Source organism: Perna viridis, chromosome 5 (genome assembly GCF_037379345.1).
Source record: "Perna viridis isolate PV_CMFRI_1.1 ecotype Kerala chromosome 5, ASM3737934v1, whole genome shotgun sequence".
In the NCBI taxonomy this organism is placed as follows: Eukaryota; Metazoa; Mollusca; class Bivalvia; order Mytilida; family Mytilidae; genus Perna; species Perna viridis.
In genome coordinates this window covers 11,662,499-11,678,782 of record NC_142449.1, presented here as the reverse complement: position 1 = coordinate 11,678,782, position 16,284 = coordinate 11,662,499, and the positions used below count along the sequence as shown (strand labels likewise).

The following is a 16,284-nucleotide window of genomic DNA, read 5'->3' as shown; positions in this document are numbered from 1 at the left end:
AAACAGCAAATATTCTTTTACTGCATCATATTTTAGCTGTAAAAGGTAGACGGTGAAGACAGTCTTCCAAAAACTGACATTTACAAGTTAACATTGGGGCAAAATGGCACTGGTCTTGCTGTTAAATGTTTGTGTCAAACTCATTTTTTTATCAAGCTTTTGATATTTCAGTTCATAAGCTAGATCTTGCCTATAAGTTAGAATCCTTCTTAGCAGTTCAAAATTTAGTTCCAAAAATCTGACTTTAAGGCAAGTATATACGATAATGCCCATAATAATATCTAGTTAGGGATTTCGACAAGTATTAAGTATTTGTGGGATTTGTGCCTTTATGTTACCTACACAGAGTAAAAACCAATGTGTCATACTCATAGCACTCTGCTTATTAACTTTTATCAAAATTTCTATTTGCAATGCAGAAAAAAATAGCTATGCTTAAGACTCGGAATATTGACATTAAATTATCACACTTATAATTCAAGAATTCCAATTATGTCAATTTGATAAAATGGAAAACCCCTACAATTCATTAAAAAACAATAAACAACATTGAGATGAACATGCTTTCTACTAACATAACTATATGGTATTTTTATTAAGGTCTGCAATCTTTAAAACTTTGATGTCATATTTGACTTTGCTCCCACCTTTATAGCATAACCCTTCCACCATTTAATGATTGCTTGTTAACAGAATATTAACTTTATCTGATCATACAGCATGTCACATTAAACCCATAACCGGTGGAGTGAAATATATTTAACAAGAATCATTTGTACTTCTACATACCTAGATGTATTTAAAAATTTATCATTAGATTAGACATCTAGTCTAAGTATTAGGATCCCAGATTTGAATCTTGGTAGATACATTTTAATATTATATATATATATATATATGTATATACCTGCAAGATGGGTTGTAATTTTCTTTGGATTTTTGGGCTATAAGTTGTTCAATTTTCTCTATTCCATCATTTCCTAACTTCTCAGCATGAAGCTTGTGACCCTGTTCTCTAAGTTCACTCAACATCTTATCATTGTCCTTACTCTTTTCACATATTTTCAGTCCCTTTTTATTCATTGCTATGGCCATATTAAGGTTATTTGTGTGGTAAAAGGCTTGAGCATATCTATAATATCCCTACAACAAATAAATAAAAATACCAATTCTTAAATCACACAAATATGACTGATAAAGATTTCTATTATTATTTTGAACTTTTACATACAGCATTTTCAGAAGTTAAGGATACAGCTTGGAATATAAGGAATTTCAAATCCAGTCAGTTTTGCTTCTGCTGTTATAATTGTTCTCATCAATATTTTATTAAAACAAGAATGACATTTGAATGATTAAAAAAATTAACATAAATCTAGTTGTCAAGCAAAAAAAAGGGCACTTCAAATGATAAAACTTCAAAAAGACAAAAAATAAAGTATGTTGGTTTACAGTATTTAAAATTTATCACAATTCAATTGTATATCATGAAGTGAATGTTAAGAAGAATTATTCCCTACCTTAATCCAATCTGGTTTCATTAACACAGCTCTCCTTCCATCTGCCAATGCTTCACTGTAAATGACAAGAATACCATCACTGAGATATACTGAGGTCATGGCAATAACCAGCATTCTTCTATGATACCACTTTCCTGTCACCCAAGGCAAATGCAATTTTGGTGTGGGGAAGTTGTACATGTATATTATATTCTACTTTCCTGAAGGCAAGTTGAAAACTTGAATTTTTTAAGACTGTGGGAAAGTTAATCTTTATTTGGAGTTTTCCTGTGAAACCTCAAATTTTCAAAATTCCTAGAACAATGTAATTCTTAGAAACCTGGACTAATGTTTGGTAGAAATGATACAATATAACAACTATACAATACATGCTTTTAGATCAAATTAACTAGAACTACAAGTTGATTTATACAAATATTTCATGTTGAAACAGTAGCTGCACAATTTCCAGCATCTGAATGGGTCTTCAGTATATATTATATTAGATTGCTTAAAAAATTGTAGATTTGAGAAAAAAAAAAATGAAATTTGAGGAAAAACAACTCTTTTTTTTCATTCCTAAAGACTTGTTTTTGAACTTTTAATAGCATTTCTAAAAAAAAACCATATATTTATTATTTATCTACAATAAATTACAGATGGTAAATAATTAAATGTTGGTAATTTGATCTTTAAGCATTAAGAACAGCTGTACTTTTGTTCATTCTTTACTTAAAATTAAATGTTGATTTCTACATCCAGATCATATCCTTTTTACAATGTAAAAACTTGTATTAACTATCCTTTCATAGTCTATCAGCTTATAAAATTTGTATGATAACCAGAAGATTATTGAATAGTCCCTCATATTAGGGTGTTCCAAGTACACACAAAAACATAAAATTGGTTACCAATACAAACAAAAGGAAGCCATCATGAGGAAGACTGATATGGTGCTAAAAGTTTAAAAAAAAAAACTCATCATATAAATTTACTGTATAAAATATGGACAGATTAACTGACCATAATGCACCATAATATGTCCGCCAGAAGAAGCTTTTAAAAAGTACCTATGCACTAAAAAAAAGTTAAATTTAACACAGTACTTACTAATTCTTGTTTTGTTTTTGGTAACCTTGAGCTCTGTTTCCATAACACAGGTGATTAAATGGGCTGAAAGTACATATTTCAAAAAGTTAAAATAGTAATGAAAAGAAGTGGGGTGAAATGTACAGCAGGAAAATTCTGATATACTGTTATTAGAAGTGATACACCCAAGTAATCACGTAAGAACCATTTTTAAAAGGTACTCACTTGTTCATCTTTTTCGTATAATTGTTCATATTTTTTTTAACACTATTTAGTAAAAAATGCTTTTAATTTTAATTTGTATGGGTTCGTTAATACTATAAATTAATTTTTTTTCAATTGATAGTTTAGCGTGAAACAACGTTTTCCGGTGAAATATACTTTACGCAAAACATTTGTAAGGTATATTGGGTATAGGCGATTTTTGTACACCAGCTGGGGATTTAGAGATTTGAAGACCATAGTTGATGAGATTAATTTATCTTTTATTTATATAGAGAAATATTGTCATATGGTCAATGGTATTTAACTAATTTAATTACCAACAATGTATATTCTCGCATTAAATAATATATCACTGTTTGTCAGATACTTAAGAAACTGACTTCAGATGTGCCATAATTATTGAAGAAAGTTTGTTTATTTAGATGTAATAATACTTATTTATGTTTCGTTTTATTAATAGTATTTATGCATTTATTTCAGAGAATCGTATATAGCATATGAACTATTTATTAATGTGTTGCAATGTGTAATGGTGAAAATAAACGATGAAAAAAGTATACATTACTCAATAATTAAAAGGCTTAATCCTCAACAAATCATTGGGTCAAATTATAAAAAAAAGTTGTCCAACAGACTGATCTTGCCAAAAATGAAAATATAAGGGAATTCTGAGTAATATGATTTTGAAGTTTCAGTCATGGCGAAATTCGTCAGACATGACCGGTACTTTTAGCTGCTGGTCCGGTAAAATTTGCAAGATTTCTGGACCAGGTGTCTGCTACTTTTTTTTTATTAGACACGCCTCAACCGGAACTTCAGGTTTCAAGATGGTGTCCGAATCGAGGCAAATTTAAATTGGATCAGAGAAATGATTTCAGTCCAGCAGATAATTGTTCGGTCCAGCAGATTTTGTTAGGTTGCCAGACAAAATGTCCGACAGGTTGAAAAACGATTTTGGCAGGTCTGAAGTTTCTGAGTATAGTGTTCACAATACTCACTCTGCTTTAACAGCAAGGGTATACTTTTCTATGGCATCTTTGTATTTTTGTTTGGAGTAAAATTCATTGCCCTGGTCTTTAAAGCCTATAGCCTTTTCCGCACAACTCTGCAAAATGAATTAAGGTGTACTGAAAATTATATTACAATATAAATTTGTATCTCTTTTGAACACAATGTAGAATGGATTGAATTTCAACAGTGATTCCTTAACTCAAAACTTGCTGAAGTTTGTTTTTTGGGGAGTGAGTTTTTTTTTCAAATTCAAATTAAAAAAAGTGTAAGTGAGTCACATTGTAATGAAGGCTAGACCAAAATGGCTAAGTCCTACAAATAACTTTTATGCCATATCTATATACAGCCACACACCAAATTTGATATCAATCCATCAATGGGGAAATTGATAATTCCCAAAAATTGGACAGGTGGCCAGGCAAGGTGACTGACTTGTTGAGTGTAGATATAAAACACAAGGAGAATGGATATGGTGAATGTATCAAAAGAAAACAACCCCATTGGGATGAAAAATACCAGCTCAAGGCCTCCCACGAGTCTTCCATGAACAATGAGGGAGCCCCCACACCACCTAAAATTATGTTGTGTTTTCATTTTTATTTATTTTTAGTATTATATCTTAAGCAAAAATAGCTTTGCTTTACTAATATATATTTTTTGGAAATGCAGACATGATTGTCAATTTTTAACTGTAAACAAAAAATCTAATACTAAGCCAAGTGATTTTCTCTATAACCACATAAGTTAATACCAATGAAAATAACTATCCAGATTATCTTTTACACATATATATTCAGCTGACATATTACCTTTGTTTTAACAGACTTTTTAAAATCTTCAGCCATATCTTTACCTTCCCTGGCTAGACTGGTTATCATCATGTGGCCTGAAGCATGCAACACATTTTTTATATAATTTTATACATATAAAAGATTTTCCAATTTTATTAAATTCTTTTGCATCCTAACATTTTTTGATCCAATAAGTCAAGATATAATACATTATCCATCAAAGGTCTATAATTTCAATAAAATTATCTTCCACCCTGGAAAAGTGAACAGTGCAGACTTGTACATGTCACTTATTAATCTGTTATCCAGGCTGTATTTTAAATGATTAGTAAAATCCTGAATTTGAACATATTGACTATGGATAGATCAACAATCCATAAAGTGTAATTAGAAATGGAAAATCATGGAAATTATTGAGAATCTACAAAACATAGCATCAATTAACATGGCTAAAAACCTTTTATTACTTACATAATTTACACACATATAGGGTTGAGAACTTGACTTTCTGTTTCTTCTCTTTAAATTCAGGATAAGACAATGCTACATCCCTGTTAAGAAAAAAATCATTAAAATGAAATTAAACAGCAACCTACATGATGCCTTCATTCTTATTTAGATAAAGCCTTTACTCTTCAGGTCTTGTGCCACATGTCACATTTTCTTGGAGTTAAAATTAACAATTAAAAAGAAGCAGTTTTCTATGAAATCACTGGCAGGCTTAGTCATTGATTATGTTTGATTTTCAAATTGTCTGTTTTAGACAATATTCTAAAAGTAATTGAAAGCCCTATTTGTTCACTAGCACCATACATCAATGTCACATGAACCTCCAACATACCAAACATTTTTCTGAATCTGTGTATATTTGGTACTGGTAGCAGTTTGTATAGAGTGTTTCACATCAATTCCATCCCCTCTGTTATTGGCTTCTATATCATCTATCATATTCAGTGTGTTAATCAAAAAGTTTTTCTTTCTCTGAAAAAAATCAGGGCAATATATTAACTTAAATTTAATTCTATGTGCAAAGATTTTTCACCATTGAACAATTGAGCATTCAAACATGTGAATTAGCCCTTAAAGTTCAGTATAATATTACAATTATACTCTGATTTCCTCAACAGCTCTTACCAGATAATAAATGAAATTGAAAAATGTTTTAAATGTTATATACGCTACAAGTTTATTATGTTAAAGCGTGGAAAAATATTCAGAAAGCAATACATTCAGTAGATTATCAAGCAAATATGTTAATTTCACATTGTATCAATAACACAAGTGAATATAACATGTATAATGCAGAATTTTTCACATTTTCCTGGAGAAAAAAATTTGGGACCTCATGTTTGGGCCCACCTTCTTTTGTAAATCTCAGGTACTGCCACTCAGACTATGAATTTGAAAATAGATGTTATTGAAGCAATCATGAAGCCAAATTTAGTTCTATAGACTAAAATGTAATATTTGACAATCTTATCACTTGTTAACTAATTATTGTGCTTTAGAATTAAACATCCTGACTGTCTCAAGCAATTCATTCATCTTCAAGTGTAAGTGTTTATAAGAATCAGGCAAAATAGAAAAAACCCACTGATCTGACAATAAAATATCACTCAAGGCTACCTTCTCCATTTTAAAAGACCATTATTTGATTTCTGCATCACTGGCTTTGCTCAGAAATTTTTCAAACAAATGTTAGAAAAATGAGGTTTTTGACAGTTATCCGCCCTTGAAATGTTCATTTTCAGTACATTTCAATGAAATTGTAACTCAATGGGCCACCATATGGAAAATCTTGTCTGTTTTCCTTGATTCTGATGGTGAAAATTGTCAAATTAAAATATCAAAATGGGTTTTTATTTCATACCATGTTTCACCCACTGCCTGATTCTTACAGATACTGACACTTAATGTGTAGTTTTACTATGATATTCAATTCACCCTACCATCTTTTTAATGACTAGTTTTGTAACAACTTCTATAATTTCTAGATTTTGCCATTCTTCCTCTGATAACTTAGTATACTCAGCTTTCTCTTTAAATCTGCAACAAAAGATTGACAAGGTTAGCATAATTTGTATGGTTACATTTCATTCCAACGTGCTATTTTTAAAATGTCCTTCAATTTTTTTTTTTTTAAATTTGGATAAATCTTGAAAACAAGTACATTTTCTGATAACATGGAGGTCAGAATATTGACCTGATTGAAATGGGGTCACATCAACTTGCAATGGATATTTATTACATGTACTATCAATTTTGTTTTTGGTCTGTGTAACAAGTAACAGTTATCAAACATGAAAGTTGTCTTAAAGTAGGCAATATGGACCATGGCTATATTGACATCAATGCATAAAAACTATTAGTATCTACCTTGATTACTTACTTTTTTTCTCCTATTAGTTTTGCCTCAAACATGCAGTATAGCCATGGTTTAGATATAAAGGAGTCCAACCCTAACATTAAAGGTCCTAAAGAGAAGATACGAACATTGTGTTCCTGCTTATCCAAAAACTTTACATTCTTTGATAACCATATATCCACACATTCATCTGAAAAAAAAAAAATGACGTAATTCATTTTATTAATAACTTTATTCTAAAATTTCAATCCCATAGTCAGTTGTTTTGTGAAAAATGTTCCGTGTAGACAAGATGCTGCACACTCTGTCATGCTAAGAGTACCCCCACTCAACCCTTTTAGTCAAACCCAGGAAAAGGAAGGACGGTACAATTCATCATGCAAAAGCAAACACAAATTAAATCATAGTTGCTACACCCAACTGATAGAGATATCCATTTTTATAATGAGCTAACCTGTTATAACAATACTTGCTTGTACCACATAAGAACACATTCCATATAAAATCACTTCATATTGATGGATCAGAAGTACATAATGCATAATGACTCTATCTCTACAAAAATACAATACTTTACACGGCACAGATGCTATGATCACACAGGTAGATCCCTGAACAGTTAGACAAGTATGGTCACACCATTCAAGTTTGGTACAGAGATGAATTTCAACTGACACAGGGTAAGAATTTGACCAGAATCAAAAGGCACTCTTTTTGGTCCCTAATTCATAAATGGCTCAAGTCCCAACCTATTAAATCAGTCCCAGCTTTCCTTTAATGATATGGCACCTTATGACAAAAAAAGTCATTAAGTTCTTTCTTTTATACTTGTTATTGTCTAGCCATAAAACATCTACAGATGTGGACAACACCGAGGACAGCATGATATCATTATACAACTGGATTTTTTTTTTGTTGCAATCATTAAAACTAAAATGTTTCTCCACATATCATGGCATAAAGTACACAAAGCAAGTTATAGACCATTAATCTGACAATGAATTTCAAAACAGTAACTTACCATTAGTTTTGATTGGTTTAACTTCCTCCTCATCCGATGATGGGACAAGCTCAGGAACATCAGAATCTGAATCTGACATGGTTTCGTTCAAATGTTCTAAACTCTTCACTGAAATAAGAAACAAATATAAATTTATATTCAAGAATAATAAGAACATGTTTTTTAAAAAAAATAGTAATAAAACTCTTTTCTTACTTCCATTGTTTTTTTTTTTACCATATCTATGGCCATTCCCCCTAAATTTAGGGATCTACAGTTCAACATGTTATTAACCTTTAGGTCAGTAAACTATGTACAATTTTAACAATAAGCCTAAGCACCACAAATAAATGTTAAGTCTGAGTGACTGACTGTTGGCAAAGTTTTTTGAATTTCAAAACAAATAGTTTATATCATTCCCAGATATAAGTTTCCAGTTTTGCAGTGCCAGACCCAGACCCCAAAATATTTAAACCTTTCTTACTACAACTTCACTTGCATGTACTTTACCATCTAATAAAAAACTCTGCAGTATATACCATGGACTATTTATATACAAACATACAGTTTAATTCAGTAGAAAGTAGTAATAAACAAACACTGAACCACCTGCCAACAAACTGGTTAAAATGGAAGACAATTAACAGGTAAGGCACTCAAAATGTGTGTACTCTATGTTATAAGGAAATCACTTTAACTGGCAAAATTTGATAGTTTTTTAAAAGCATATCTTGAACCTTGACACTGTCAATGCTAGGCCACTGAGGCCACTAACTGAGGGTCCCTGTGTCCTATGATACTTGGCCCTAAACATGAAACATGAAAACAAGGGCAACACTCGTTAAAATTTGTAACAATTAATGATATCCAACACAAATTAAATTCATCATGCAAGACCATAAAAAGATTTCTTCAAATGATGGTATATATTTTTTCTAATGAAAAAGACACAACATTTAAGTAAGAAAATTAAGGAAATCCTAATAAAATTCCTGTTTATGAATCAACACCCTTCCTGTCAAATAAGGGACCAACTACCATTAAATGATATAACAATACACCATTGTGTTATTAGTAACAAGGATGAACATTAACACTTTTATCAATGTAACAGTTTCACATACATGTACATGTATCATCTCAGATATGACATTATATCATGACTAAACAAATCTATGTCAAACTGATTATAAACTTTACACTTACAAAACTTCTATCAACAATATAAAAATATTTAAAAAAGTAAAAACAAAATATTATTAAATCATATGAAACTAATCTTACTTGTACAAGTCTAATGAACCATCCAATACTATCCAAGAATAACATTGTAGTGGGGAAATCCAAATATGATATAAAGATCTACCTATATTTTCAGTAACTGTACTGATAAAAACTTTGAAACACCCATAAACAGTTGAATGTTTACATAAAATACCACACCACATAACAACCAGGTCAATCACATTATTTAATCTAAAGCTACCCCATATATCTAGATGCAAAGATTTAAATTAATAGGATTATTGGATGGAATCCAGTGACCGTAAGATTGGTACTGTGACAAGTTAAAAATCATTTACACTTCACACGATTTAGTATCTATGAGAGTTATACATGTATACCGGTATAGCTGACTGAGGAGAAGTCAGACAATATCCATAGATAAAAATTGCATAATCATTTAGGGAACCCCCTTTTTTAAATATAGATCCTTGTCATAATGTTGACATGGTTGAATATTTTTTTAAAGAAATACCAAAACAATCATCTGGAAACATACATACATGTACATGCCTTTTAACAAGGCTCAACAAAAGCAATTAAAAACGTTATTCACATGTATCTGAATTTGTCTCATTATGAGAGCAAAAAGACTCAAATGTATTGAACTGTAACATTAGTATCCTATTGAGCTGAACATTGTAGGAACAAAGCTTTAATTAAGCTTGTCTCTCCTTGTACAAAATTGAACCTTCCCAACAGTCTTCATCTTTCCAGTTCATTGTGGTTCCTTGCATTTTAAAACCTTCTTTTTTATGACTTTACAATCCATATTTAGTAGTATAAAAAACACTCAAGTTTTGATGGGCAGGTTATTGCTTACAATCCATCATTACTTTAGGCTAAACAATTTATAAATAAATTGAAACGGACTTAAAGAAAACGGCAAAAGTTGTTTAATCAACCACAATTAATGTGTGTGTCTGCTCCATTTCATTGTAAAATTTAATTTTATACCAGGGATATCAAGAAAAGTGATTAAATTCCCTTTTTATCAAAACATTTTCAAGCCATCGTATGGAAGTTAAACAAAAAAAAAAAACAAATATGATAAATAAAATCTTTAATTTCTGCTCTGACTCAACAAAAAACAACAACAAAATTATGAACAGATCAGGCATATTGCACTGCGGGGAAAATTATACCAGTATAAATAATTTTGAGAGGTGCCCATGCTTCATTCATCCCATTCCAACTTGACCCATTAGAATTAAAATGTTTTACAAAGAATGCTAAACAATCACCCATTGAAATTGTGAAAAACAGCTTTTGCGTAATATCAAAATTTTAATACAAGTCACATTTCAGTAAACTGTGAGGTCAGAATGCTTAATTCAAAGGAACACTTACTTCTAACAAATATATTCTCTAAAGCATGTCCATGTTATAAACACATGGAACAACAAAAACTTGAAATAAACACAATTATGTTCAAATTGTCTTAACCAGTCTTTCTATAGAAACAGGAAATCTAGGGAAACCCCTCTACCAAAAATACTCACAGTATAAAATGTGAATTGTCAAGATATTGATAACCTCCCCTGTACTATTATATCTTTCAACCAAAGGTAAAACATATAAATGTAGATATAAAGGATTAATTATACAATGCAAATTACAGACTGTCATCAATTATTATTGACTTTCAAAGTAAAATAACTGTTCATGTACATGTAATTCAAGCATAGTGATAACAATCAGTCAAATCTGACTTGTATTGCAACAACAGAAACACCATACTGTGAAAGTATTATTGTTTGTGATTTTACTAGTTTTGCAAACAAAAAATTTTAGTTCCCAACCAAATGAAAATTTCTCATTCAATTATTTGACAGAGAACTTTCTCAAATCAACAAAATAACGTTTTTTTTAATAAACCACAAAAATAAGTATCCACAAATAAAAGTATTTTCACTGTATTTTATTTTCAAGAAAATTTTAAAGGCTAAAGAAAGCCTGCTTTTGGCGTACTCCACATTTTATGAAAAATTTATGGTCAAGTTAATATGGCACAAATTTTATTGTAAAAGAATTACAGATGGATACACTTCTAAATTTTTTTTAAAGAAAACAGTTAACTTGGCTTTTCCCAAAATTTAAAGCACCATGCTCAATGTCCAGAATATAAAGGTAAACATAGTTTTATTCATACAGAATTGAATGAGAATGACCATAAAAAAAACACAGAGCACTACTCAACCATGCAATTATGACATTCCATGTTTCACACGTAACTTTATAGTACTAATGGCAATATGTCAACGAGTACTACCTTAGAATCAAGGATACTACTGGTACTATCTATCAGTATACAATCAGATATATAAAATTGTGAAGACTTTTCCTTTAATTTACATTTTTCCTGTCAACATTTGAGTTTAAAGCCATTTTCCCATAAATTTATATTTATCACACGGAAAAATCTACTAATTTCTATTTCCTTGAGACAAACACAAAGAAAAATAAATGTAAATCTCCAAGTCTAATTTTATCAGTATCTACCTTAAACCAAGAAATTGACTGTTCAATTGTTTAATTGAGAAGCTAGAAATCATATCTACTTAAATATTTGCATTCAAAATAAATCAAATACATTCACACATTTTGATTAAATTCACAAATAAGTTTTTGTTCCAGCCAATTAGTCCATATAAAATAAAATGTGTTAAATCTAAAGCTAGATACTCACAGTATCAATAACCAAGCCATTTAAAGTATCAAAACATTTATCTGAAAACAAATGGACAATTATAAAGAGTTTAAAGCAAATTTATACTAACAGTTCTATATGCATGCATCATAGGTTTCATCCAAGATGGTCATGAAAAAAAAAGTCACATCGTCATTATTTAGTCTGTTAAGTCATTACATATAAGCCAAAAAATAATATATGTCTGTTTCCAGCTACCCTACTTACCCTATTTTTGTGCTTACACTTAACATTTTATGGCCATTTTTACTAGAGCACTCTTGAAATCTCGATTGTTACTTCGTTTATTCAATGTAAAATGTTTATGAAAATAAATTTTCCTCACCTACCTACCCTATTTCTTTCACACTGGAAGCAGGAAACAAGACCATGTTTTTGGCATAAAATGACAACAACTGTCATACTTCTGTGTCATGTATGTACTTAAAAGTAGCTAAATTGGTAACTATTCATGAAAAGCAACACATATTTTGGGATTCTGTCTTAGGACTAATGAAATTTAAAGAATTAGTTTCTGGAGCTCAAAGGACTTCCAATTATAATTTCAAGGTAGTCCTAAGTCTATCTCAAATCAGGTACAAATGTAGGCATAAAATTAGTGTTGAACCCTGAACACGGGTAGAGCTATACTTTACCTTATAGAGGAGGTTTAATAATAATTATCCAGACCAAAAGGCAGAAGAACTGACAATTGATATTAACAGTAGATAAAGTCTCTCTATTATCAGCTAACATCTTTTTTTAAAAGTGATCATCACTGCAAGTTTATAAAATGGATATGAAAGAATATCTTCTGCTAGTTCTCCTGTGCTCAAAGTTATAATTCATATGAAGTGGAAATAGACCTATTCATTTATAAAAAAAAAAGTAAAAAAAGATTTGTCCCAGATTTTCTAAAGATATTTTAATCATAAAGTTGACCCTTAAAATACTATATGAGTTTGGTTAAATAAAACATACATACTATGTCTATGACCAATACAATCCTTATATACATAACACAAACTTGTGAAGCCAAACATTGAAAATGTGGTATTATTTTCTATTTTCTAAATGTTTAGAGTGCATTCAACTGTATAAAGGTTGGACTTCCTGAAAGGTCAAGAAACTGTGCTAAGGACAAACAGATGGTCAGACAGCAATGCTTCTACCACAGTATTTGCCAAAGGCTGAAATCATAAACTTATACAATTTTCAGTTTCTTATGCAAGTAAGCAAATTTCCATTGAATGACTCCTAGCCTAAATCAATGCCTACTAGATTGCGCATAGGACATAAGACTAAAGCCGCAGACTGCTGCTGATGTAAATGGTAATTATCATGTATCATTGCCACAATGCATTGTGGGATTATTTTGTTCCTCAACACATCAGCTTGTAAGGCTTAATACAGCTATCAATCCTGTTAAAAGACATACGACCTGCCTGTTACACTGTTCAACAGAGCTAAGCATATCTAAGTAAGATTAAGCTAACAAAAAATGCAACTGAACTATAATATTACGTAACTGAACACTTAAGCTAAAATGTATTACCTTTTGACAAATATGGGCTCAGTCCTCTGACCACAGACTTAATCGAACGGATCTTTTTTACTGTGTATTTAGAAAAATTTTAGGGCATAGCATACAAAAGTTACCTTAATTTTATGTATAATTAAATGAAAAACTGGAATGACTTTGGCTGTACTGTTTTTATCAATTCTGCAGAATACCAAAATTAACCAAGAGATAATGTTTTCAAATGTTCCCCATATACGGCATGTATTAAAGGGGAACTCTATTCAAATACACAATTAAGTTATTTGAAGAGCAACAGCCACATATACACAATAGGTGATTTAAACTGCATAAATGAGTGGACCTTTCATGAGGATTTCAGATGTTTATTTTGTCATCTTCTGTAGATTTGATTTAGTGAGGTCATTTTTTATTCAATTAAAAAAAAAATAATTGTAACTTCTCATATCTAAGGCATGCTGGCTATGCCATAAAAAAATCAAGATACACAGGTTTGTCTGTAGTCAATAAGAAATTCATGGTAATACTGAGCCCTTATTTGTCAGAAGGTCATAATGAACCTTTTGTTGCATTTCACCATATCTGTTCCTTTTTCTATAAAGTAACATTTAAGCTAACGAAATATACAACAGAAGTTACAATATGTACCTTGTAATTGAACACCAAAGCAAAACGATTATATGTTAAATAATCCAGCAACTTCAGACAACATTATAGAACTGAAATTGACTTACCAGTTTCTGATGAAAACCTGATATTTTGTCCAGATCTACTGATTTTTGTTTTGTCTTTAGATCCACCTAACCGTACATACATAACACTCCAGATTCTAAACTGCCGAAACTTCTCCCTTTTTGGCCTGAAAGTGGGAGAAGTCATTTTTCAAACTAAAGATGTGCCATGAATACACATACTTTTGTAGATGATACATGTATGTTGAACAAGCCATACAAGACATATGAGCATGCAAAACGTGGCAGCCATATTTGTTGCCTTATCAGTAAAACTTAAAATTTACCCAAATACATTAAAAGATGATTTTGGTCAAAGTTGAAGTTAAATGATCTACATTTAAAAACAGGTTTGCTTCAGAGGAGAAGTTTTTTTCTTTTTAAAGTTTACAATACAGGATGCTAAATGCTAATTGATGACATCTAGGTAAGATCAAGGGCAACCATGGTTAGTGAGAAATGTCAAAATTTGAAAGTAAAAAAAAACAAAGATCCAGAAAAAGCGAGCACAAACAGAGACAACAGCAGTCAAAATAGAGATCCCTTCAAAAAACACAGACCAGCATCATTGTAACTCATGATACAAAATGTATATTTGTCAGTGCATAAATATATTCAATACCTATAAAAATACAATCAAGTTAACACTACAGTCTAAGTAAGTATGTTCTTATGATAGCATGTACATGGTTTACAACACATATTAATGTGATATTTTCCAATAATAGAACATGCACATCCTAAAAAAAATATGGAATAAACACTGTGCAAATTATGAATATGGTTCCTTACTTTTTGACTTACAGATAACACAAAGAAGATACTGTCCATAACCAAGAGTAACAAAAATGGCTTAAAGTTCAACAGACTAAAACTTTTCTTTTTATTTCTCCATAGAAGGTGAAAATCTTCATTGTGTGTATAGGGTGCACTATACAGTTACAGTAAGGCGCACTGTTTCGCACACCAAGTTGCCCCGGTCAAATTTTGTAAAACTTAAAATTAAAAGTTGAAATTTGGTGGATATATTGTTTAAATCTAGATAAGCATTTATACATAGACAGATGTAATATATGTTATGGTAAACAGGTGTAATTTAAATGAAAAATGGTATCTGGAACGTTTCAGTCCCCTGCCGTATTAGATTCTCTCCTCAGCATCAGATGGCTGATTTTCAAAATACCTGATTTTGCATCAACTTTTGGGACTAAAATTGTGAGAGAATGAATCGAAAAGAGTCTTATTATTTTTACCTTTTTTCCACCTATGCCATGCATGCTTTCATCCTGTGGTAGTGTCTAAGTGCCTGATATTTTATAAAACATAGTATTTGGCTGTTAGTTTTGGAAAGGCACCCCTGATTTGTATAACTCAGTAATATTTTTTTTTCAGTGTGTTACCATCGCTACTGGATTTTATAAGAACAATCACTAAATTACTTATAAATGACTTGAACCTCTACACACCAAGGATTTAAAAAATATGTACTTTTTTATGACAAAACACTAGAAATTTCTGTGTGGACAGCCTCAAAACAGCTTTATTTCAACAAAATGAGACCAAATTTTCAGAAATGACCTAACTGTATTGTGCTACCATAAGTTGAAAGTAAGAATAATTTTGGTTCAATACTTCTTGACATACAAATTTTAAAAAGAAGTTCAACCTGCAAATAATACCATAAAAACAGGGAAAAGATAATCTGATAAAAGGAGAATAAAAAAAAAACTTATTTCAAATTATAACAAGAAATGAAATGATTGAAAGAAAATGATATTCATGTCTATATAGAGTTGATACCAAGACAATCTAAATTTAGAGGAAATGGAAATGCAGACAAGTTAGCAAAAGATGCTTAAGAAGCATAAACAATAGTTATAAAATGCACATTTATCAATTACTATACACAGCATTGAATAATGTCCAAACCATTAAAATTAAAAATAAAAATACTACAAATTTACTGTAATCTATCATTTTTATACCATTTTGTACGAACGGCTCAACTGTATCATAAGACGACATCTCCCTAATATTTGATTTATTCAAATCCAATGTCA

At 30.6% G+C, this 16,284-nt stretch overlaps 1 protein-coding gene across 7 annotated transcripts in view; it reads right to left on the bottom strand.

The window, feature by feature from the left end:
* The window catches only part of LOC148616034 (uncharacterized), a 55,348-nt gene that overhangs the window by 35,888 nt on the left and 3,176 nt on the right, over positions 1–16,284 (bottom strand). For 2 of the 7 annotated variants that reach the window (XM_088582668.1, XM_088582669.1), the window contains exons 2-12: positions 14,228–14,352; positions 8,002–8,109; positions 7,005–7,170; positions 6,565–6,661; positions 5,457–5,596; positions 5,087–5,166; positions 4,634–4,710; positions 3,812–3,918; positions 2,610–2,672; positions 1,521–1,575; positions 908–1,143 (exon numbers count right to left, since the gene is read on the bottom strand). In XM_088582668.1, the coding sequence (XP_088438794.1) occupies positions 908–1,143; positions 1,521–1,575; positions 2,610–2,672; positions 3,812–3,918; positions 4,634–4,710; positions 5,087–5,166; positions 5,457–5,596; positions 6,565–6,661; positions 7,005–7,170; positions 8,002–8,109; positions 14,228–14,309 (1,211 nt within the window). In that variant the 5' untranslated portion in view covers positions 14,310–14,352. Of the gene's footprint in view, positions 1–907; positions 1,144–1,520; positions 1,576–2,609; positions 2,673–3,811; positions 3,919–4,633; positions 4,711–5,086; positions 5,167–5,456; positions 5,597–6,564; positions 6,662–7,004; positions 7,171–8,001; positions 8,110–9,264; positions 9,382–10,614; positions 10,741–11,953; positions 11,976–14,227; positions 14,353–16,284 lie in introns of those variants that run through there. The other 5 variants (XM_088582673.1, XM_088582671.1, XM_088582675.1 and 2 more) reach the window with 4 other exon arrangements.